This window comes from Monodelphis domestica, chromosome 6, assembly GCF_027887165.1.
Source record: "Monodelphis domestica isolate mMonDom1 chromosome 6, mMonDom1.pri, whole genome shotgun sequence".
NCBI lineage: Eukaryota > Metazoa > Chordata > Mammalia > Didelphimorphia > Didelphidae > Monodelphis > Monodelphis domestica.
Window position 1 is genome coordinate 287,851,959 of NC_077232.1, and position 22,628 is coordinate 287,874,586.

Sequence of the window (22,628 nt, forward strand, 5' to 3'; positions counted from 1 at the left end):
ATCCTTTAACCACACTCCTTCCTCCAAGGCTTCTGGTTGTGGATCCAGGAAAAGCAATGGAAACTCTTTAGATTTGGGAACTTTTAAAAGAATGTGGTTTAAGCAGCATCTGTATAATCATCAATTATTTATTTTTATTAATTCGTTTATGTAATGATCAATAAGACCTGCTTCTACCCTAATATTCTTTCCCTACTTTTGTAGATAAAGGTTTTTGGTGGGAGAATGCTGTGGCAGGTCTTCTCAGAAAACACCATCCTGTGAGCTGGCTTGTCAGGAATGTAAGTATGGTTTCTGAGGAGCCGGTTCTACATTTATTTTGTCCTCCGTACTGTGATTCATGTTCCCATGTTCCATCCCTCATATGCATGTTTCAAAGATAAGGCAGCTACATTTCTTAACAAGCACCTAAGCCAGTGTTGGTGAAGGCGGGGCACCCATGCAGAGCTGGCACTCGGGGAGCTGCTCCATTCCCCCTCTTCCCTAAGGACATTTTTTGCATGCCCTGCCCCTCTGTCCAGCTGCCCAGAGTGAGCACTTCCTCCCTTCACTCTTTGGGCTAATGTGGGGGGCTCATTGGCAGCTTGAAGTTGCAGTTTGGGTACCTGAACTAGGAACCTGAACTGAACATTTGCCAATGCTGACCTAAGACACTTTGGTATTTGCAAAGTCCTTGAAAATGGCCAGGTAAATGTTTTCAGCAAGACCCCAATTGCACCAGGTGGGTCACCAGGAACAAAGTGTTAAGGAACTTTAGAAATGAAAGGTTCTTTGAGATTTTCTTGTCTTACTCTGTCATTTATTAGATCAGGAGAAATAAGAGAAAAAGTAACTTTTCCAAAGTCACAAAGGAATAAAGCCTAGAGTAGAAACAGTGTGCTAACTAAGACCAAAAGATATGCAATAAGCCTCATCTACTGTAAGCTGATCAAACCACACACACACACACACACACACACACACACACACACACACACACACACAGAGTTTGGGTGACACATTTTAAGAGGAACATTGCAAACGGGAGTTTGTCTGAAGAAGGCAGGTAGCTAGATGTGTCTCTCTTGAAAAAAATAAATCAATATACAAAAGTCTGAACTTGCAAAACTTGCAAAAAAAAAGGAATAATTCCTTTTATCAGAGAAATCATGGCAAGACTCCTTTATTTTATTTTTTGAAATTAAATCTTTTTTACTTTTAAAGTATTTTTTTTACTTTAAAAAATTTTTACTTTTAAAGACAGCCTTCTCTCCCTCCCAATTAATTCCCTCTTCTTTTCCTCATGTGAGAAAGCAAGAAAACAAAATCCCTTGTTACAAGCATGTCAAGCAAAACAAAATTTCTCGTAGGTATTATTTTAAAAAGATGTCTCAAACTGTGTCTGACTCTATCACCTTTCTATCAGGAGCTATACACCATGTTTAATTAGAAATCTTCTGGAATGTTGGTTGGTCGCAGAGTTATTTATTTATTTCTTAAAAAACCTTCGCCTTTTGTTTTAGTATCAATTCTTATACAAAAGAGCAGCAAGGGCTAGACAATTGGGATTAAGCAACTTTCACAAGATCACACAGCTAGGAAGTGTCTGAGGTCAGATTTGAACCCAAGTCCTCCTGACTTGCTGGTCTGACACTGTCCACTGTGCTATTTTGCCCCTATACACATATAGTTATAAACAGCCAAGATCTGCTTTCTCACTCTTATCCCTTACCCCTATTATACATGTGTAAAGTCGATCAAAACATATTCCCACATTAGTCATGTCCTATAAACTATTTTTTCTCATTCTGTATTCTAAGCTCTTTTCCAGGAGATGGGTAGCATGTTTCCCAAATTCCCAAAAGGATATTAATCTTTTGGAATTGTGGTTGGTCATTACTCTGTGAAGAGTTCAGCATTATAGTATTCCTACACATTTATATATCATAATGATATATATATATATATATAACACTATATGTGTATATATATATACATCCATATATATGTAAAACTATATATATATATATAATTGGTATATATTTCTATTCTATTTATTCTCCACTTATGCACATACCCTCAGATTCCCATTCTTTGCCACCTTAAAAGGAGATGTAAATGTTTTTTGTATATCCTTAGAGTTTGTCTTGCTTGGGATTAATCCCTCCCTTTAATCCTTTCTCCAACCATATCTCCTTTCCGTCCTGTTTCATATTAACAGAATGATATTTCTGTACCCAACTCTGGGTTTTGTGGGTATTCTTTCTCTTGACCAGTTCTGACAAGAGTACAGTTTAAGTGTAGTTTCTCACCCTAACTCCTTCCCTCTTATTTGTATGGTGGTCTCCTTATTCAGCTTACTATGTGAGATATTTCCCCTAACTTTCCTTTCTCTCTCATTCCACGATGAATTCCTCTTCTTCTCTCTTTCCATTCTTTTCTTAAGATCAAGACAGCCCAGAAACACTCCCAGGCTGTGTCTCATTAGACTTGCTCCATGACTTGAGGTGCTGATGGGGTTCAGAGGTGCATGTACCATCCTTCTGTATGAATGAAAGTAGTTTATATTTGTTTAATCTTCTGTCCTTTGTCTTTTTTGTAGTCACTGCTTCCTCTTATGTGCCTTTTAATGTTTCCCTTCACACTTGCATTTGAATTTTAAAGTTTCTCTGTAGCTCTTTTTTTAAAAAAAAATCAAGAATGCTTGGCTGTATTCTATTTCATTAAAGATACACTTACCCTCTCACACCCCCCCCCCAATAAAATTATATTCAGTTTTTCTGACTATTATTCTTGGCCATAAGCCTTTTATCTTTTGCCTTCTGACTCTTATTCCAAATTCTATATTCTCTTATACAGTGATAACTATTAAATCATTCATTGTCCTCATTGGATCTTTTGTACTTGTCTAAGAAACATGGCCTTACCTAAAATGAAAATACTTGCTTGATTATGAAGCAGAAAAGCCCTTTATTAATGTCCTTGTAAGAGAAGACGCCCAATCAAAGTTTGGTCACAAGGATACCTTGAGAGCAGTCACAACAGGACACACACACACACATATATATATAGTCTAGTGAGGGAAACACTTCCCTGTTTCCTCATTGGCTGAGAAAATCCAGAGGTTACAGTCTATCCAAAAAAGCTAACTAACCTATATTAGCCCTGACCCTCGATTGCCTTTCCCACTGAAAACCATCTTTCCTTATATAATCTTTCTCTACCCCTTGGTCATGAGACAGAGTTGAACTCTGATACAGAACTAGCTAAACTGGTTTTCTGCTAGGTTTGCTTCTCTGGGACCACAGTTTTGACCACAGGGCTCTTTCTGATTGGCCAAGGGATCAAGGTTTGATGTTTGGAGAGCAGAAAAGGTGTGATCCAATCAAATTTGGTTGTAGATGCCACATATAGAAATCCCCATTTCCTTTGCTTGAACTCTTTCTTTTTGGCTACTTGCAGGACTTTTTAAAAATGTGACTTTGAATCTCTAGATTTTGGCTTTGATGTTTCTGAGAATTTTCATTTGGGAAGTTTTGTTGGTTTTTTTTAAGGTGGTCACAGTGTTTTTTTCTACTTCTACATTGCCCTTTGGTTCTAAAAGATCTGGGCAGTTTTCTTTTAAGACTTCTTAGAATAGGATATCTAGGCTCTTTTAAAAAAATTTTATCATGATGTGTAGTGGTCCAATGATTGTTTTCTCCTTGATCTGTTTTCTATATCAGTTGTTTTTGCTTTAAGATAACTTAAATTTTCTTCTTTTGTTTTTTATTCTTTCAACTTTGATTTATTATTTCTTGTTGCCATAAAGAGTGATTGACTATTACTTGGTCTACTCAAATTTCCAAGGAGTTTGTTGTTTGGGCAAGGTTTTGTATCTTGTGCAAAGCTATTAATTCCCTTTTGAATTCTTTCTTCCATAGTTCTCATTTTTTCTAATTTTTCCTCAAGTGCTCTAAAAATATTTTCAAACTTTAAAAACCTCTTAATCCATTTCTTTCAGTAATTTTAGTTGAATTTGTGCCTAAGCTGTTTTTCTTGGAGGTTTTGTTAGTAGCTGATTTGGAGTTATTCTCTTCTTTTGCATTTGTGTCTTGAGTGTCTCTGATACCATAATAACTTACTACATTGAGTTCTTTTTTTTGTTGTTGTTTATTGTTCTTCCCACCTACTTTCTGACTTTGGACTTGTTGTTAGGACTGAGCTATGTGGCACTTCTGGAGGGAAGGTGTAAGCTAGTTCTGTTGCTGCTTTCTGGGGGTACTGAGTTTCTCAGGGACTGCTTAGGCTGGGGATCTACAAGTTTTCAGCATTTCCAGAGTGGTCAGATGTAAGGCAAAGTCTGCTTGCTGTCCCCTAGTCTGGGTACTACTAGTTTCTTGCCTGGGTTTGGGTCTGAGCAAGAGGAAATGCTAATAGACTCTGCACCTTTCAGCCACCTGGAAAACTCTTAGCTTAGTGTGGCAGTATTTTAGGACTCTTCTTGGTCTGGAATCTTTGCCCTGAATTATTTTCTAGGTTGACTTAGACATGAGAAGTGAGACCCTTTTTAGTGTGTCTGAGATCTATGGCTTTTGAACTTCTTTTTTTCTCTTGTATACTAGTCTGGGTCTCCCTGCCCAGGGACAACCTTGCTTTATGAAACCCTCAAATTTACCTTTGTCCCCTTGGGAACTTGCCTTCAAGGAACTCCCAGACTGACCCTTGTCCTAGACCAATGACAAATCTTTTGGAGACCAAACTGCAATCCTCACAGCACATGTGAGCTTCCCTTTCTTACCCCAGAAAGGGGAGGAAGGAAATGCTTCCATTTGGCTTCTGGGCAGAGGGAGGGTAATGAGAGAAATGTCCTCAGGTGCTGGTGGAGAGGGGGAGGAGAGCAGCCCCTTCTAGCAGGCTTGCCATAGTTTTGCCAACATGGCCCTAGACTGAACCATGAGCCATCAAGCACCCATTAAGCACCCTAAATAGGAGATATAGAGATAATCTAATCTTAAATATCCTTTTGACTTAGAAATTTCTCCCATTATATCTATGCCTCTCCCAGGTAGTCCTGACTTGGAATCCTCCTTCCTTAGCCTCCATGTGAGCCAATCAGTTGTCATTCCTTTCCTTTATTCCACAAAGCATATATAAGACCCCAGTTCTTCAGTTTGTTGGGAAATCCCATGAGGAAATTCCCAAAATGGACATTCCCATTCATGGTGCATTTTCCAAGAGCCATTGTTCCCAGAGTCCCAGAGCTTAGCTCTGTGAGGTGTATGTTTATGACTCTGTATGGTGGCCATAAGAACTCTGTCTCCCTTGTTCTGACTAAAGACTTGTTCTTGGTAAATACTTTAGTGATTCTGTGTTTTTCCAGATTGTCAGAATGCCACTGCATCCTGAATCGGTGACCCAGGACTAGATAGTGGATGCCAGCTGACAGTGGGTACCTGTCCATTAGAAGTAAGGGGCCAGAGGTGGCCCAGCATTGTTCTAAGACCTCCTCTTGCCCTGATAGACAACCTCTCCCTCAATCTTAAAGTACTCCATGTACTGCATACTTAGCCCCTCATCTTTCTCCACTATATGCAAACTTCTCTTTCTGTCTCCTTATGCCAAGGTGAGCTAGACAAAGGATGCACTGTGACTTTTTCTAAATTTCCCCATCAGGATTTGGTCTGATTCCTTTTCCTGATATGTTAGGAGAAGTTCCTGGACATGAGCTCACTGCCTTGCTTCCTATCTCTCCATCTTACCACTTACCTCCTGACTCCTTTATTTAAAAATAAGTTTTTTAAACTTTTGTTATGACACAATAGGAAAAAAAACAATTAAGGGTGAGGGCTTGTGGGTAGGTTCCTAAGAATGGTTTTTATATTTTAAAACAAACCTTTATTGTGTTAAAGATTTATTGTATCTTAAATGTAAAACCTATTCTTCGCTTCCCTGGCCATGTAAAAACAGGCAGTAGGCAGGATTTGGCCCTGGGCTCATAGTTTGCCAACCCCCTGCAGTAGAGCACAGTATGGCCTTAAATGTTCTTGGACAAGGTGTCTCCCATGAATACATTCAACGTATTCAAAAGTCCTTGAAGTGTGTAGCTATGGGGTAGAACTTTGCTTGATGGCCCTTTGCTAACTAATATCAAGTGAGATATAAAACAGAGATTTTGGCCAAAGGGATTTGCCAGTTATAGAAGATGTTAAACAGAGATTTGAAAGGGGAAAGCAAATCCTAGTTTGGGGGGGTTCTTTTTATATTCTTGTTTGCAGATGATATTGTTTCCAGTCCTGAGACAATGAAGAACCCCCAAAATGACAGCCATAATCATTTAAAGCCTTGAGCCTTCTTGTCCACATGAGAAAAACCAACTGGTTGGAGAATGCCTGTTGTCCAGTTGAATTGCTGGCTCCGACAAAGCCGGTCCATCAGATCTTGGATGTGGAAAGTGAACTGGGTTTAGAATTAAGGAGGAGGAAGCAGGCTGAATTGCATTTTCAGCTATGTGCCATGTCTTTAATAACTCCAAGGTTCTCCCCAAAACAAGAGCCCTAAAAACACTCTGCTTCTGCTGAGGCTGCATGGCTGTTAGTCATGATATGCCATAGTCTGTGCAGAGTTGGGTCTGCAGGTAACTCAGAACAGGTTAGGCTTGAATAAACAGCAATGTGTCATCAACAAAGAACTGTCCAGGGGGGCAGTGGTAAGATGATCATTGGAGAATCGTAGAGCCAGAAAAGGAGGGGGCCCTATCGGGGAGAAAGGTGCCTGGTGGCCAGCTGGGGTGATGCATTGGTGTGAACACAGCATCAAGAGCTCTGGAGAAAGGTCTGTGGGCTCACTCTGGAGACTTATGGGAGAACATAGAGAAGAGACACACAGCATGACAACTACTGGCCAACTGCCATCCACTGGAAGGGAGCCCCAGGAGCCACCAGACCATAGGTCAGGCTTCCTGCCCAGCTCTCAGAGCCATCCTCAGCAAGTGGCACTCACAGGACAGGAAACTCATCGTGTGAAGCAACGGGGCCCCCTCAGAGAGACAGGAGGGAGGCAGCATATGTCTGACATGCCAAAGTACCACCACCATCTTGACCACTGTCACCCTTGAGACCCTGAATCCAAAGGAGCAGCGGCGCCCTCAGCCATCATCCTAGGAAGGTGCCCCAATGGAGATGTAGCCTGGAGACTGGCCCCATGGGAGGCTGCAGCCCCAGCTACTGAAGATGCTGAGAAGAGAATGCTTGCTGCCAAAGTCCTTGGCTCTGCCAAATGGTTCAGCATCCCAAGGTAATGTGATTGCATCACTGGAAACAGCCTGAAAGGAGAAGGATTACTCTCTACCTTATCCCTCTGCTCAGAGGAGCATGAGACTTTTTTGTCTGACTGGGGAACCTCATCTATTGTTTCCCTCATGAGGAGGTGAAGCCCTTGAGAGCAGGGAGTGTTCTGTTGTCTGACTAGATCCTAGCACAGTGCTTGGCATGTGTGCTAACACCCTGGAGCAATCCTGCCATTGACAAAACCATAAAAGCTTCAAAGGATGGACAAGAAGGTCAGTAGAACTGATCAGAGACATGGAAGAAATTATGGAGGTGAAATCTACCAGTTTAATTATACCAAGATAAAATGATTTCATGCAATAAAAGCATCTCTACAATGAAAGGATGAGAAACAGAATGGGGAAGACATTTACCATAACAGCAGACTAAGATATGACAGAATACTGCTCCTATATATATATATATATATATATATACATATATATATATATATACATACATATAGATAGATAGATTGATAGATAGATAGATAGATAGACAGACAGATAGATAGATATAGATAGAGAGCTACATCTTTTACAGATACATGTTATATACATATACATATGTGTGTGTCTGCATATATGTGGGGATATGTGTATGCACACACCCACACAGAGGCACAAAGGAGACAAAAAGACATTTTTTGAAGGGGGAAGCCCAAACTGGCAATTAGTCTGAACAAAAGAGGATAACATTTCCCAGTGATCTTTGCAGTCCAAACCTAGATAGACTTCAGATCCCTTCTTACACCCACTAGCATACCCCACATGACAGAAATGATAAAAATTCCATTTAGATCTGCTTAGAAAGGAATGATGCATTAGTGTCAGTAAGGTACAAAATGCTTGGAAAGTAGATTGTTTTGTCCCAGAGACAACATACAAAGGGGTAGAAGAACCTATTTGTCCTGGGCCAAAAAATAGACCTAATTTCTAGTTGTAACATTGAGAGACTGGAAAATGGTCGAGTGGATTATGGCACATAAAGCAATGGAGGCTTCTGGTGTAACAAAGCAGCTACCGAAGAATTCATGGGGAGGAGGTAGACTGTGAGTATGGAGGAGACCTTTCCCAAGAACAAGTGGCCCAGAAGGCAAAGAAACCAAGGTCAGAGTAAATGAGAGGCAGCCCTTAGGACTGACAAGAACAGAATTAGCTTTAGGATTTTTGTGTCTAGAGGGAGATTTCCTGCCCCACCAGGATATTCTGACAAGGCTGCCATCAGAGAAATGCATCATCCTACTGGAACAAACCTGATCTTTGCACCTGGAGTTCCCTGAGTGAACAAGAGCTTCCCTGAATCACCTGCTATCCTGTCCTGATTCCTGTGCCTCCTAAATAAGGGAAGTAGCTGAGCAGCCTCCAAACACCAGCTCCTCTGAAGATGGCCTCTGAAAATGCCATCTGAAGTTCTGTAACACCCTCTAGATGTGTGTGTCTCCCCTTGGGGTGCAGAGCTACTCTCCACCTGGAAATTGCCCACTGGCTCCAATGGGCCACGCTGGGAGGGATTATTGTCCAGCAAGATTTTGGGCCCTCTGGGCTGGGGAACTGCTTAGTAACTGTAAGAAAATATGGCAAGAACTCTGAAGTGAAGGAAAGCAAAATGAGCAGAAGCAGAATTCTGTGGAGACTGGCAGATAGTATTGATTGACACACAGTTGAGTTAAGAAGCTGGGCAGAAGCATGCTGAGCAGCTACTTCTGGAGCACAAACATTGTGGCTTGCTTGTTGATTGTACATTGTGAAATGCTAACCATCTTTTGTGAGGTGTCATTCCTCATTTAATATTTTGCTTCTAAAATGGTTATTAATGTATCACAAGTAGGATTGTGGACCCATTTGCCTGTTCCCTTCCCTGCTGTGGACTCTTTTTCCTTAATGGTATGAATAATCTCTCTCTGCTCTGGGAAATTAAAGGAGCTATAATTCTCTCAGACTTTTTTTTTCAGCTCTAAGTCCCCAGTCAGAGAGAGCATTGTGGAGAAACACCTGAAATCTATTCATCTTTCTTTCTTGAGGAATCCCCTTCTTCCAAGGGAATTTCCAACAAGTTCACCCAGACCAACAGAATTTTAAAATAGTTAACACTGTTTCTAATGACCAAAGAAGGTATTTGAAACAAAGGTAAACCAATTTTCCCTAAAGAAGAGAACCCAAGGAAGGAAAGGATATATAAGAGTACTGCCTTGTGGTTATGGTTCAGAGCAATTTTAGCAATTCAGCTTCTACCTCACTACTCTCTGCCTGATCTTTCCATGTAGCCTACCCTCTGCTATTTCCTTTTGTGGCAACTGCTTCTCCCCTCACTTCCACATGCCCAACTCCACATGGTTTCTCCCTTTGACAAATCCACATGCCTTTTATGAATGTTATCCAGAGCGGATTTCTTCTCCAAATCTCTCTTCTGAACTCAGTGAACCATTTATAGGTTCAAGGAGGCATGGCCCATCTCTCTTTATCCCTATGATTTATTGCCTCCAATTTGAATTATTAAAAAATTTCTTTGTAACTTCTAAAGAATGACAGTGTAGTTGCATTTGTACAATTTAAGACCTTGTTTGATCCCTTTTCTTTGATCAAGTCTGGCTAGACCAATTTTCTTGCATTTAAGTTTGTAACAAAAAAAATTAAAAAACCAAATTCAAGTCTATCTTTGCATGCATTTCTGTCATTCATTTGCATAGGAACCCAGCATGTTCAAGATTAATAGTTTTCATTCTGAATTTCATTCTTAATTCATTCATAATTCATTCATTCATTCATTTTCAATGGTTAGACTCTGGAAGAAGCTGAGGATTTTGAAGCTGCTGTGATCAAACTGGCCAAAATGCCCATTATTGCAGATGTTTACTATATTGTTGGAGGCACATCACCCAAGGAGGGAGTTGTAATCACGAGAAATAGAGGTGGTCCTGCAGACATCTGGCCTCTTGATCCCACAAATGGACAGTAAGTAGAATTGGGAGCTTCATTCATTCTCTTCCTGGTACCTGACATTTACAAACCATTAGATTCACAAAGAGGCTTGATGAACAATGATCATTTATGCTAATTTTTGTGGGTTCTGAATGATGCAATCCAAACTCTGTATTTCTACACAGGCGTTCCTTGGGATCACCTTTCTCATGTTCTTTTTAAATCTATTGTGTTGTAGGTGGTTCCGAGTTGAGACAAATTATGATCACTGGAAACCACCTCCCATATGGGATGACCGAAGGTAATTTCTTCTCTATCAAAAAGGATGACTCTCTTCTCAGGTAGCAACCTGAAAAGTCCTAGAAGCAAAGAAGCATATCTTCCCAGGAATATGTCTTTGGCTTTCCTTGGTAGTGTCATGGCTATGTAAAGAATGATATAGAAACGTCTCCTTGGTAGTCTCAGGAGTAGCCATTTAGCTTTAAAAAATTGTCTGGCCAACAAATTTTGCTGAGAAAGGCAAAGGGGAGATTTGTTGGTGGAAGAACTATTCAGAAAGCAAGTAAAACTAGTTATTTCTTGTCAGTTTGGAAATGAGGTCTGCTAGTCTTATTGTCTTTCCCTAAAAATCCTTCTGTCTACTGAATTTCCCTATTTCTGTCAAAAGTATCTGTCACCTTTCTTCCAGCCCCCTTTGCTCAGAATCCTGGCATTGTATTCTGTTTCTCTTATCTCTCACCCCATATAGTAGATCTATTGTCAAATCTTACCATTTTTGTCTGTACAACATCTCTTGCATCTGACCCCTTTTTTCTACTCCTGTCACTGTTTACACCATATCTTCCTTGTTTATTAGGGGACTTTGGAATAGATTGCCTAGCTTTAAGTTTCCCCTGTTCCAAGCTGCCCTCCACATAGCTGCTAAAGTCATTTATCTTAATTGCAAAACTAAGCATGACATTCTACTGCTCAATAAACTCTGTCATTCAGTCATTTCATTTGTGTCTATCTTTTTGAGATCCTATGGACCATAGCTCCCCATGGGGCTTTCTTGGAAAGGATACTGGAGTAGTTTGCCATTTCCTTCTTCAGTGGATCCTAATAAACACTGGCTCCCTATGGCCTCTGGTTTTATAGTATCTTCCCAATATGGCAAGAACTATTAACCATTTTTGTAGGCATCGTTTTGTAAGGGTCTTTTTGGCAATCTAGTGAGACCTATGGACTCCTCAGAAAAATGTTATGTTAAATGCATAAGTTAAAATCCCTAGGAATACAAAGATACAAATATTTAATATAATTTCAATAATAAAGGTAGAAAAAATTTTCCAATCCAAATTGACAAATCTCTCCTCTTTTCTCCTATATCATCAAACTTAATCCACGGATCTATGGATCAAAGATCTCTGACTACTCTAGGGTCTAGCTAAACTGATCTCTCTATTTCTCATACATTTTCACTCCATTCCTGTTTCTCTGCCTTTGAACTGGTCATCCTCCAATGCTTAGAATATTTTTCCTCCTCACTTCCATTTTCTAAGATTACCGTCTTTCTTAGGTGCCACCTCCTTCCACAAGAAGAGCCTTTATCTGTAGTGTCCCTCCTAACTACCTTGTACTTAGTTTATATTTCTTTGATATATACTTGTTCAACCTACTTGTGTGTGTGTATGTGTATATACGCACACATACACATATATAAGTTTTCTCCCACAATAGTTTGGCCTTGTACTAGTTAACATTTTCATTAATGTCTTAAAGCATATATGACTTTCTAGCTATGTGACCCTGGGCAAGTCACTTAACCCAATTGCTTCGCCCTTACAGTGGTAATTGCAGAATTTACATTAATTCTAAGGCAGAAGTTAAGAGCTTAAAAAAATAAAGGCATCCACGGCATGCTTAGCAATTTTGTAGATGATATAAATTTGGAGAGATGCCAAATGTACTTGCTGATAAATTCAGGATTCTGGAGTCAAGGTCCAAAAAAAAAAAATTCGTGCACTAAAAAATTGAATTGATTCCAAGAAGATAAAATTGAATAGGAAACAATGTAAAGTTATACATTTGGGTCCAAAAGTCAATTTCATACTATGTTGAGAACTAGCTGTAGAAGACAGGAGACATAGTTAGCTAAGTTTCTCTGAAAACATGGACTGCCAGATCAGTATTCATTTACATCATTGTTATGGCAGCCAAGAAAGCTAATGCAATCCTGAGTAGCATTTAGAGAGACATGACTGTCAGGAACAAGAGCTCCGCCATACTTCGTCCTAATCAGACTACATCTGAAATATTGTGTTTTCTAGGTGTCAGATTTTAGAAAGGACATAAATAAGTTGAAAAGTATCGAGGGTAAGGCACTCTGCCCTTATCAGACTACAGCCAAAATACCGTATTTGGTTCTGTAGTTGCTAGATTTTAGGAGAGATTTAGATAAGCTGAAGGGCATCCAGAGTGAAGTAATCAGGATGTGGTGAAGTGCCCATGCCATGTTTGAAGGCATCAGTGATAGAGCCTCAGAAGAGAACACGATCTTCTAATATGCCTAGCAAATTTACATGTGGAGGAGGGTAGACTGATTCTGCCAAACCCAGAGAACCAAACCAGGAACACCCAGTGGAAGCTATGAAGAGGCATATTTGAGGCTTGGAATCAGGAAAACTTCCAAATGATGAGAGCTGCCCCAAAGGTGAACGGGCTATTTCTGGATAGCTACTTATTGGGAAGATTGTCATAGGTATTCTTTCAGACTGAAATAGGTTGTCACTCAATGCCCCTTTCCACTCTAAATTTTGTCATTTGATTATTTATTAATAGTGTCTCTAATGTGTCTTGGAGATTTGGTGATGGACAATTAATATTCAATGATTTCCTCCACAGAACACCTGCCATCAAGGCCCTTAATTCAACTGGACAAGAAAATATCAACTTGGATACACTTTTTAAGGTACTTTGAGTTTGGTTTGGTTTTTGTTTTGTCATATTCAAATATGGGGCAGCTAGGTGGTACAGTGGATAGAGTCCCAGACCTAGAGTCAGGAAGACCTGAGTTCAAATCCAGCCTCAGATACAAACTAGCTGTGTGACCCTAAGCAAGCTATTGAGCCCTGGTTGCCTCAGTTTCCTCATCTGTAAAATGATCTGGAGAAGGAAATGGCAAACCACTTCAGTATCTTTGCCAAGAAAACCCTGTAATGGGGTCATGAAGAGTTAGATGTGACTGAGTAACAGTAATTCAAATTTTTGCACAAATTTTCAGAATATCAGGATAACAAAATAGTGTCAAGATTTGAAAACAAATGTAGCACATTATATTTGGTTATCTGAGAGAGACTGATGAAATAACTTGTTGAAATATTACCCAGCAGAAATATGTTTACTTTTATTTTTAATAAAGGTTGATAATTTCAGATTTGTTGTTTAGATGAAATAATTACATGTCCTCCTTTTCCCTCCCCATCTACCATATCCAAATTATTGTCATGCCTTAGACCTCTCCTATCCTATTTGTCCTACCAATTTGTTTCCAAATATTTGTGTATAATAAGATTTTCATGTCTTTTATTTGTGTTTTAAATGCAGGTTTTGTCAGTGTTTCCAGTTTTGAACAAGTAAGTATTTTCAATGTCAATAATTGGAAAAGTCTGTTTTTACCTATTCTGGGAGGAATGGTCTCATGATTATCTCAGCAAAAAAGGAAAGTCTATAGGGAAAATAGTGTCCATCGTCCATAATCATGAATTGGATTTGTTTCTTACCAGTCACAAAATATGGCTTTGCACTTACCCCCTCTCACTTACCCCCTTACGATCTGACTTTGGGATCCACCAGTTGACTGAATCTGCCCTCTCTGATGTTAACAAGGATCTCTCAATTGCAAAATCCAATAGCATTTTCTGTCTTCATCCTTTGTGAGCTCTTTGCAGCATGTGTAAAATGTGTTTAATGCTAATTTACCTTACTCTCCTTTCTCTTGACTGTCATATAATGCATTCTCCTGGTTCTCCTCCTGTCTCTCTGACCATTCTTTCTTAGTCTTTTTTGCTAGATTATCATTAATGTCCTATTTCTAAAAGTGGACATTCCCCACAGTTCTGACCTTAGTCCTTTCTTCTTTCTACATTCTTTTGACAACCTCTTCAACTTCCATGAGTTATATTGTTAATTGTATTTTTGCTCTGCAGATGATTCCCAGTCCTAATGTTTCTCTTTATCTTCAGACTCATATGATCAAGGCTTCCTGGCTATGGATGTCCTGGAGGCATCAGAAACACGTTTGAAAGAAAACTCACTATCTTTAGTCATAAACTCATCACTCTTCCTAAAGTCCCCTCTTCTGTTGAGATTACCACCATCTTTCTAGTCATCCATACAACCTTGGAATCTTCCTTGATTTTTCATTTTTTCATTCTCAGTATTTAGCCATTTGCCAAATCTTGTCAATTATACCTTCATAAATTCTTATTCATACAGCCACCACCCTAGTTCAAACCCTTATTGCCACTCACCTGTGGTTGTTCAGTTGTGTCCCACTTTTTGTGACCCCATTGACCATAGAAAGCCATGTCCATGAGGTATTCTTGGCAAAAATACTAAAGTATTTTATCATTTCCTTCTGCAGTGGATTAAAACAACCTATTTGGTCTTCCAGCTTTTAGTCTCTTTCCTCTCCAATCCTTCTTTCACATAGCTGCTAAAATAATTTTTCTAAAGCTCAAGATTTGGCTATCACTTCCCTCAAGAAGCTTCAGTAGCTTCCTATTACCCCTAGGATAAATTTAATTCAACTCATTCAGCATTTATTAAATGCCTTATATGTATTGGGCTCTGTGTTAGGTGCTAGGGATACAAAAATAACAATGAAATAGTCTCTGTCCTCGATGAAGTTAATTTATTAGAATGCTTTCCTTGTTTGGAATCCTGTTTTCCTCTTAGAATCTCCAACTTTCTTCTAAGCTTAGCTCAGTTGCTCCCTTCTCCATGCTCTTCCCTTCCACCTCTCCCAAAATTATTTTTTTATTCATTGTACATAACTCATTTTTATACATTTATATCTCCACACTCTTTAGTATAATGATAATATAAGCACCTTGAGGCAGGGATGGCTGCATTTTTGTCTCCATATCACCAGCTGCACATTACAGTAGTGCACAGCAGATGTTTAATAAAGGTCTGTTGAACTGAGCAGAATGACTACTGTTGTCTCCTACTGGGCATCTGCCAACATTGATGATCCTCCTTCTTTAGATCACGTTAGGTCTTTCCAAATATATTTATCTCCTTTTGTCTTACTTCAGCAGTATATAATTCCTGATTTATGTTCCAGAATTTTCTCCCAAGCCTTTTTCCCTCTGTGATGATAAAGATATCAAGACTTGATTTTCTATTGTTATTTCATCTCCAATGAAGTTTGTTCTCCAAACATGCCTTTATCCTTTCCTGCCTTTTCTTATTTTTTTCTATTCCTGGATTGTATCCCCCATTTCCAACTATTAGGATCCTGTCCATCTTTCAAGACCCACCTCAAATTTCCTGTGTACCATGAAGACTTTTCTCATTTAGCAGATTAGAAGCAGGTGAGAGACTGGTCTGGACAAGTAGGTGGTGCCGTGGATAGAACGCTGGAATCAGGAACATTTGTAATCAGGAAGACATCTTCATGATGTCTGACCTCAGATGCTTACTAGCTATGGGACTGTGGGCAAATTACTGTTTGCCTCAGTTCTCTCATCTGTAAAATAAGCTGGAAAAGGAAATGGCAAATCACCCCAGTCTCTTTGCTAAGGAAACCTCAAATGAGACCACAAAGAGTCAGACATGACTGTAAAATGACTGAACAACAAACCATAGCACATTATGAAATCATCAACTATTATTATTATTATTGCATCCCATTTAGACTATAGAATATATGTGGAAAGAAGAAAAGAGAGAGAAAGCGAGAGAGTGAAAGAGAGTAAGAGAGAGAAAAAGGGAGAGAAAGAAAGAAAGAAAGAAAGAAAGAAAGAAAGAAAGAAAGAAAGAAAGAAAGAAAGAAAGAAAGAAAGAAAGAAAGAAAGAAAGAAAGAAAGAAAGAAAGAAAGAAAGAAAGAAAGAAAGAAAGAAAGAAAGAAAGAAGGAAGGAAGGAAGGAAGGAAGGAAGGAAGGAAGGAAGGAAGGAAGGAAGGAAGAAAGAAAGAAAGAAAGAAAGAAAGAAAGAAAGAAAGAAAGGAAGGAAGGAAGGAAGGAAGGAAGGAAGGAAGGAAGGAAGGAAGGAAGGAAGGAAGGAAGGAAGGAAGGAAGGAAGGAAGGAAGGAAGAAAGGAAGGAAGGAAGGAAGGAAGGAAGGAAGGAAGGAAGGAAGGAAGGAAGGAAGGAAGGAAGGAAGGAAGGAAGGAAGGAAGGAAGGAAGGAAGGAAGGAAGGAAGGAAGGAAGGAAGGAAGGAAGGAAGGAAGGAAGGAAGAAAGAAAGAAAGAAAGAAAGAAAGAAAGAAAGAAAGAAAGAAAGAAAGAAAGAAAGAAAGAAAGAAAGAAAGAAAGAAAGAAAGAAAGAAAGAAAGAAAGAAAGAAAGAAAGAAAGAAAGAAAGAAAGAAAGAAAGAAAGAAAGAAAGAAAGAAAGAAAGAAAGAAAAAGAAAGAAAGAAAGAAAGGAAGAAAGAAATTATCAGCATATTATCTCCCCCCATTATGGCATGAGCTATTTGACAACTGGCATTGTATTGCACCCTCTCTTTGTGTTCCCAGGGCTTGTGAGCATAGTGCCTGGTAAATAATAAATGTTTGTTGATTGATTATTGGATACGACATTATCCCTCTTATTGCAGGTTTGCAGTCTATTAGGGGAATAAGTTACAAACACAGATAACTACCAAATATTGTGTATAACTATAATAATCAAATGTAGATAATAATAATATTACATGATAAACATATTTGTGTCACAGCTAGTCCTTGAGTCTTCTCATTCCACATCTGGTGCTCCTTCCCCTTAATAGACTACACTGTCCCCATCGTCATCATTTCTGCAAATGTGTATATTTGCAGATGGAGCTAGATGAATGTGTGAGAGCGTCTTAAGTCTCTGAGGAGTCTTTACTCTGGTAGTGGGTTAGTATTCAGATATGGGGACTTTGAAGTGTTCATCTAGAGTACCTGGACTCCTGAGTGACAACCTTGCGTAATTATACCATTTCTCCTCATTTGTTCTTGACCTGGGGATTATAACAATGGGTGTACTCTGGCACATAGTTATCTGCTTGGGACAAACTGAAAGGTGTGGCTGGTTATTCCTGCCCTAGGACCCTGTGGGAACTTAGATCAGGTTTAGAAATGACCAGGCTAGCATCATAGTAGCCTCCTGAGTAGGTATGAAGCAAGTGGAACCCACAAGCCAGTCTTATCGAATTGTAAAGGGTGGAGAGAGATGGACTGCAGGCTTCCTGGAGACTTTGGCCCTGAATGTGAAGCATTCCTGTCAGAGATACCCTGTTTGTCCCCTCACCAAGGAGAGCAGGCAGCAGCATAGCCCCTGATAATCTTGCTTTTATCTGCATTAGGGACAATGTAGGCATGAATAATCCTATCTTTTTTCTTTCAGTCTCACAATTTACACCACAGTAATGAGTGCAGCAAAGCCAGACAAGTACATGACTCAGATCAGAAACTGAGGGAGAAAGATGTAAGTACAAACAGGAGGGATTTAATGTGACCCCGAAAATGCCTACTATTTCACTGGTTGAGATTCTGCTTTCAAAGGGAAGGAGCCCTAGATCACCCGCTTGACATATGATGTGCAAATCTTATTCTTCCACTAGACCAGAAGTTCCCTGAGAGCAGGATTAGTGAACCAGTTAACTTTGCATTTTCCTTAGCAAATCTCTGCTTGTTTCTCACTTAATATTAGACAAGACTAAAAATGATTGAACAGCATTTATATATATGTATATAGCACCTACTATGTGTCAGTTACTATCCCAAGTGCTTTACAATGATAACCTCTTTTGATCCTCACAACCCTCGAAGTAGGTGCTATTATTATTTACATTTTATAGATGAGGAAACTGAGACACAGAGTTTAAGTGGCTTGCCCATTCACTCAGCTATTAAGCGAGAACAGATTCTCTCAGTTCCTCCTGAGAGACTCCAGGCCAGTCTCTCTATCCATTGTACCACTTTTATTTTCTTTGAATGTTGGCATAGAAACTGAGCTCCCATGTTTACAGAGAAAACTTGCTCAGTCACTCATTTGCTGTGAATTCAAAGACACAGATAATGGATGAGAGTTTATGCTGAGCTCCCAGAACCACCCCAAGACCCTTTTGTAGGTGTTGGTTGAGGTTGGTCACAGGAATATTCCTATTGCCTGCGCTAGTACTAATGGTATCTCTTTAACTCATGGAATTTGAAGCATAAGTTTCATTTGCCCTGTTTTTATGGCAAACCAGATATTGCATCCATAACGTGGCTTATTCCTGGATTTTCAACTACTGGTTCTTTGGGCAATACTGAGATAAGAATGTCGCCTTGGGGGGAGCTGGATAGCTCAGTGAATTGAGAGCTAGCCCTAGAGACAGGAGGTCCTAGGTTCAAATCTGGCCTCAGCCACTTCCTAGCTATGTGACCCTGGGCAAGTCACTTGACCCCCATTGCCTAGCCCTTAACATTCTTTTTCCTTGGAGTCAATACACAGTATTGACTCCAAGATGGAAGGTAAGGGTTTAAAAAAAAAAAAAGAATGTAGTCTTAAATAACTATAAATTAAGAGAGGTCTACATATCCCCCAGGTATTCCTTAAAATTTGATAATCATAAAGATGAATTCTTTAATGTTTATTTACCTTTCCCCCCATAGGTGAAAAGAAAAAATTGAATTCTCCAGGAGCTGCAATTAAAAAATAAAACCAGCCAAATGCATTGTAATCCTTTGTGAAAGGCATCCACTTTAAACTGCTCTATCATATCCGCATGGGACCCTTTGGAACCAGTTTTAGCAAAGAATGATGGCGGCAGCTGCTCAACGGCATTGGATTTTTTAATCATTCACCAATGATATTCAGAATTTCCCTATTTTTATTTATTTCATTTTGAAGATCCTAAAAAGAGAAGAAGTGGATGCTGTGGGTCTTACTCCTAGTCAATCTCAGAATTCATGCTATCTCCGTGTCACAGGCTATCCACCAAGAAAGTGAACTGGGGAAGACGCATGAGCCATTGTAAAGTGAAAGCATTGATGCCTTCCATTTTGGATAATGAAAGTGTGATGATCTTTTATTATATTTTTCTATGCAATTGATATTTTTGATCTTTTATGAATTTTCTGTTTAAATTTTCTGTTTCACTTGAGTCAGTTTAAAAAAAAATAGCCCATTTTCTTACTGCTCCTAAATAGTGATCTGTCATCCCAGCTATTGCTATGATTATGTCGCTTGCTGGGCTGGGCAACATAGTGTTAGGGATACTGATATGTCATTCCGAACAGCTAAATAAAAGTTTTATAGAAATACTGTACTGGTGTTTGTGGTATTCTCCTTAATTTCTTTTAAATCAGTCAGAAGACTATGGTTCTGATCCTCTGCTCTCAAAGAACAATATTTTATTGATTTAATAAAAGCCATGCAGAATAAATTGGTTTTAGAGAAAAAAAAATCCTTAAAGGGGCAGCTGGGTAGCTCAGTAGATTGAGAGCCAGACTTAGAGATGGGAGGAGCCAAGTTCAAATGTGGCCTCAGAAACTTCCTAGCTGTGTGACCCTGGGCAAGTCACTTCACCCTCAATGCCTAGGTTTATTGATCTTCTGCCTTGGAACCCATCCATGGTATTGATTCTAAGACAAAAGATAAGGTTTTAAAAAAACAAACAAAAAACTCTCAACCTTCTATCCTAGAATCAGTATTAAGAGTAGAAAGGGCTAGGCAATTGGGGTTAAGTGACTTACCCAGAGCCACATAGCTAGGAAGTGTCTGAGGCTACATTTGAACTCAGATCTTCCTAACTCCAGGCCTGACCTAGCTGCCCTTTTTTTTTTTTAAACAAGTTCCAGAATATTTCACATGGTAGGAGAAACAGCTTGGAGTGTCTCTGCCATGTAGGCTGTGCTACTTTAAGCCAGGGAAGCTGTACTAAAGCTTGATTAGTTCAAGGTGCTATTGTAGTGATGGAAACCTTTTAGAGACTGAGTGCCCAAACTGCAACTCTCATGCCGCATGTGAACTCCCTGTCTGGTAGGAAGCACTTCCATTGGGCTGCTAGGCAGAGGGATGAGTGATGTGAAAAAATGTCCTCTGGCACACATGGAGGGGGAAGGGAGGAGCCCCCTCCAGCACATGTGCCATAGGTTCACCAACATGGGGGATAAGACTCAAGCTTCTAGGTAGTGTGGGGCAGAAAATGCCTTTCAGTCTTAGTGAATGTCAGCCATTTAATCACCATACCCAACAAATCCTGCTGACTGGGGTTTTCAGTATGGTTATGATTATGCCAACTTAAATTAGTTTTCAGTTCTTAAAGAGGATCCTTACCATGCTCCCTTTAAGTCAACATTTTTGTTTAGAGTTGGATGGTCTCAAAGAATGTCATTTCATTTAAAACCTGATCTGGAACCACTAGACCAGCCATACTCTGTGGCACTAATTTGGAATTACAATCTAAAGATGCCATCCCACTTGAGATTTCACCTATATATTGAGGGAAGCCTTGGATTAGATCATCTAAAACCAGAAAATTGAGATGGACTATATTGTGTTATTTTCCCCTTATCCCCCATCTCAAGGAAAGACTGAAAGTCTGAATCTAAGCTGAAGCTACACAGAATTTCTACCCCAGGCTGTGAAACTGGGTTGGATGCTCCCTTTTGTTGAAATGTTTGTTGAGGATAACAGATTTGGGTCAGGGCTGAGCAACACTACTGGACCCACTTGAGAAATTAAATTGTCAGCAAGCTCTAGTCACTATGAGCTAAGTAGCCATATTGACTTCACCACACAGTGGAGAGGAAAAGGTCTTGCTAGCATCCTTAACACCTGCCTCTTTCTGTAATGAAGTAATGAGGGAAGGGTTGAGGTCTCTGAGCCCACCTCCTCAGTGACTGTTGACCAATCATAAATGTCTTGGGAGATCTAGGGGAGGGATTGAGTGATGATGGTCCAAAGGGTATATATTGGTAGCTCAGATTATGAAGAAAGTCCACAGGCTAGTTTAGATTTTCTTGAGCAGCCAATTAATAAACTAACTTAAAAATGAAAAATATTGCTTTCCAAGAAATTCAGTCATTACATTTCCTGTGTATTGGATCATTTGACTATGGTGACCAAACTAAATTATTTATGCACACTGATATTGAATCATAGGCAATAGTTAAAACTCCCAGCCTATGAGAAAGAAGGAACTCTTGGTTCAGTTCAATTTAACAACACCCAAGTGGGACGCAGCTCCATTAGTTATGGAAATGGGAAGATCTTTGCCTTGGTCACATTCTAACTATATGCATCTGGGCAAATCCCTTAAACTGTCTGAGTCTCAAAGTATTCATGAAGGGAAAGCAAAGCATTTTGTAAAGCTTAAGGCACTGTAGAAATATGATTTCTTATTATTATGTGATAAGGGCTTCAAGGAATAGAGAAGAAGTAGGAGATCTGATATGTCTCCCCTTAAGGAGCTGGGCATCTAACTGGGAAGATGAGCTAAAGGCATGTGAAGCAATTAGGAAACCGTGCAAAGAAGTACATGATCCAGTGCCAATATGAATGGTAAGACAGCACAATTATTGGAGGTTAATATGAACAGAAACAGGCGAAAACTGGAAGGTCAGGGAAACTATAACAATATAACAAAAACAAAAATAAGGCAAACAACAATAAATGACATTTAAAGCTCCAAAGGGATAGGAATGATATACCTAAAATTTGTATCTCTCAGTGCCTAGCAGAGTAGTCAACATAAATAGGTACTTGCTAAATATTTATTATGTTTTTTACAGTTTAAAAAGCTCTTTCATTATGGCTATACAACAAGATATTTGATTTTACAGAAGAGGAAATTGAGGCATGGACAGAGTGACTTGTTTATGGTCACAAAGCTTACAAATGGCAGAGGCAGGATCTCAATTCAGATCTGTCTTTTTGTTGGGAGCAACTAGTTGGTGCAGTGGATACACTGCTGAGCCTGCAGTCAGAAAGACTCTGAGTTTAAAGCAAAAGGGTCAAATCACAAAGTTTTAAGTTATAAAGAGGCAACTACATGAAGTCATTCTTCCTAAGGCATAGATAGATAATTTCTTGAATGAATCAGATAGGAAGCAGTAACTCATAGGATAAAGGATGATAAACTATTTCTCCTCGAAACTGAGGCAGTCTCTGCGAATGCCTCAAGGAGAGAGAGAGAGAGAAAGAAAAGATAGTAGATTGGATTTCGCGGGGAGCGTGATGGAGCCAGGTATGAGATGGC

The 22,628-nt window shown here is 39.4% G+C and overlaps 1 protein-coding gene across 1 annotated transcript in view; it reads left to right on the forward strand.

Annotated features, from left to right (window-relative positions):
* The window catches only part of NAAA (N-acylethanolamine acid amidase), a 34,623-nt gene extending 14,929 nt beyond the window's left edge, over nucleotides 1-19,694 (forward strand). The window contains exons 5-11 of the mRNA XM_007495691.3: nucleotides 205-281; nucleotides 10,068-10,240; nucleotides 10,446-10,508; nucleotides 13,091-13,157; nucleotides 13,793-13,821; nucleotides 17,786-17,866; nucleotides 19,039-19,694. Of these exons, the coding sequence (XP_007495753.1) occupies nucleotides 205-281; nucleotides 10,068-10,240; nucleotides 10,446-10,508; nucleotides 13,091-13,157; nucleotides 13,793-13,821; nucleotides 17,786-17,855 (479 nt within the window). The 3' untranslated portion in view covers nucleotides 17,856-17,866; nucleotides 19,039-19,694. The remainder of the gene's footprint in view (nucleotides 1-204; nucleotides 282-10,067; nucleotides 10,241-10,445; nucleotides 10,509-13,090; nucleotides 13,158-13,792; nucleotides 13,822-17,785; nucleotides 17,867-19,038) is intronic.
* The last annotated feature ends 2,934 nt before the right edge of the window (nucleotides 19,695-22,628 follow it).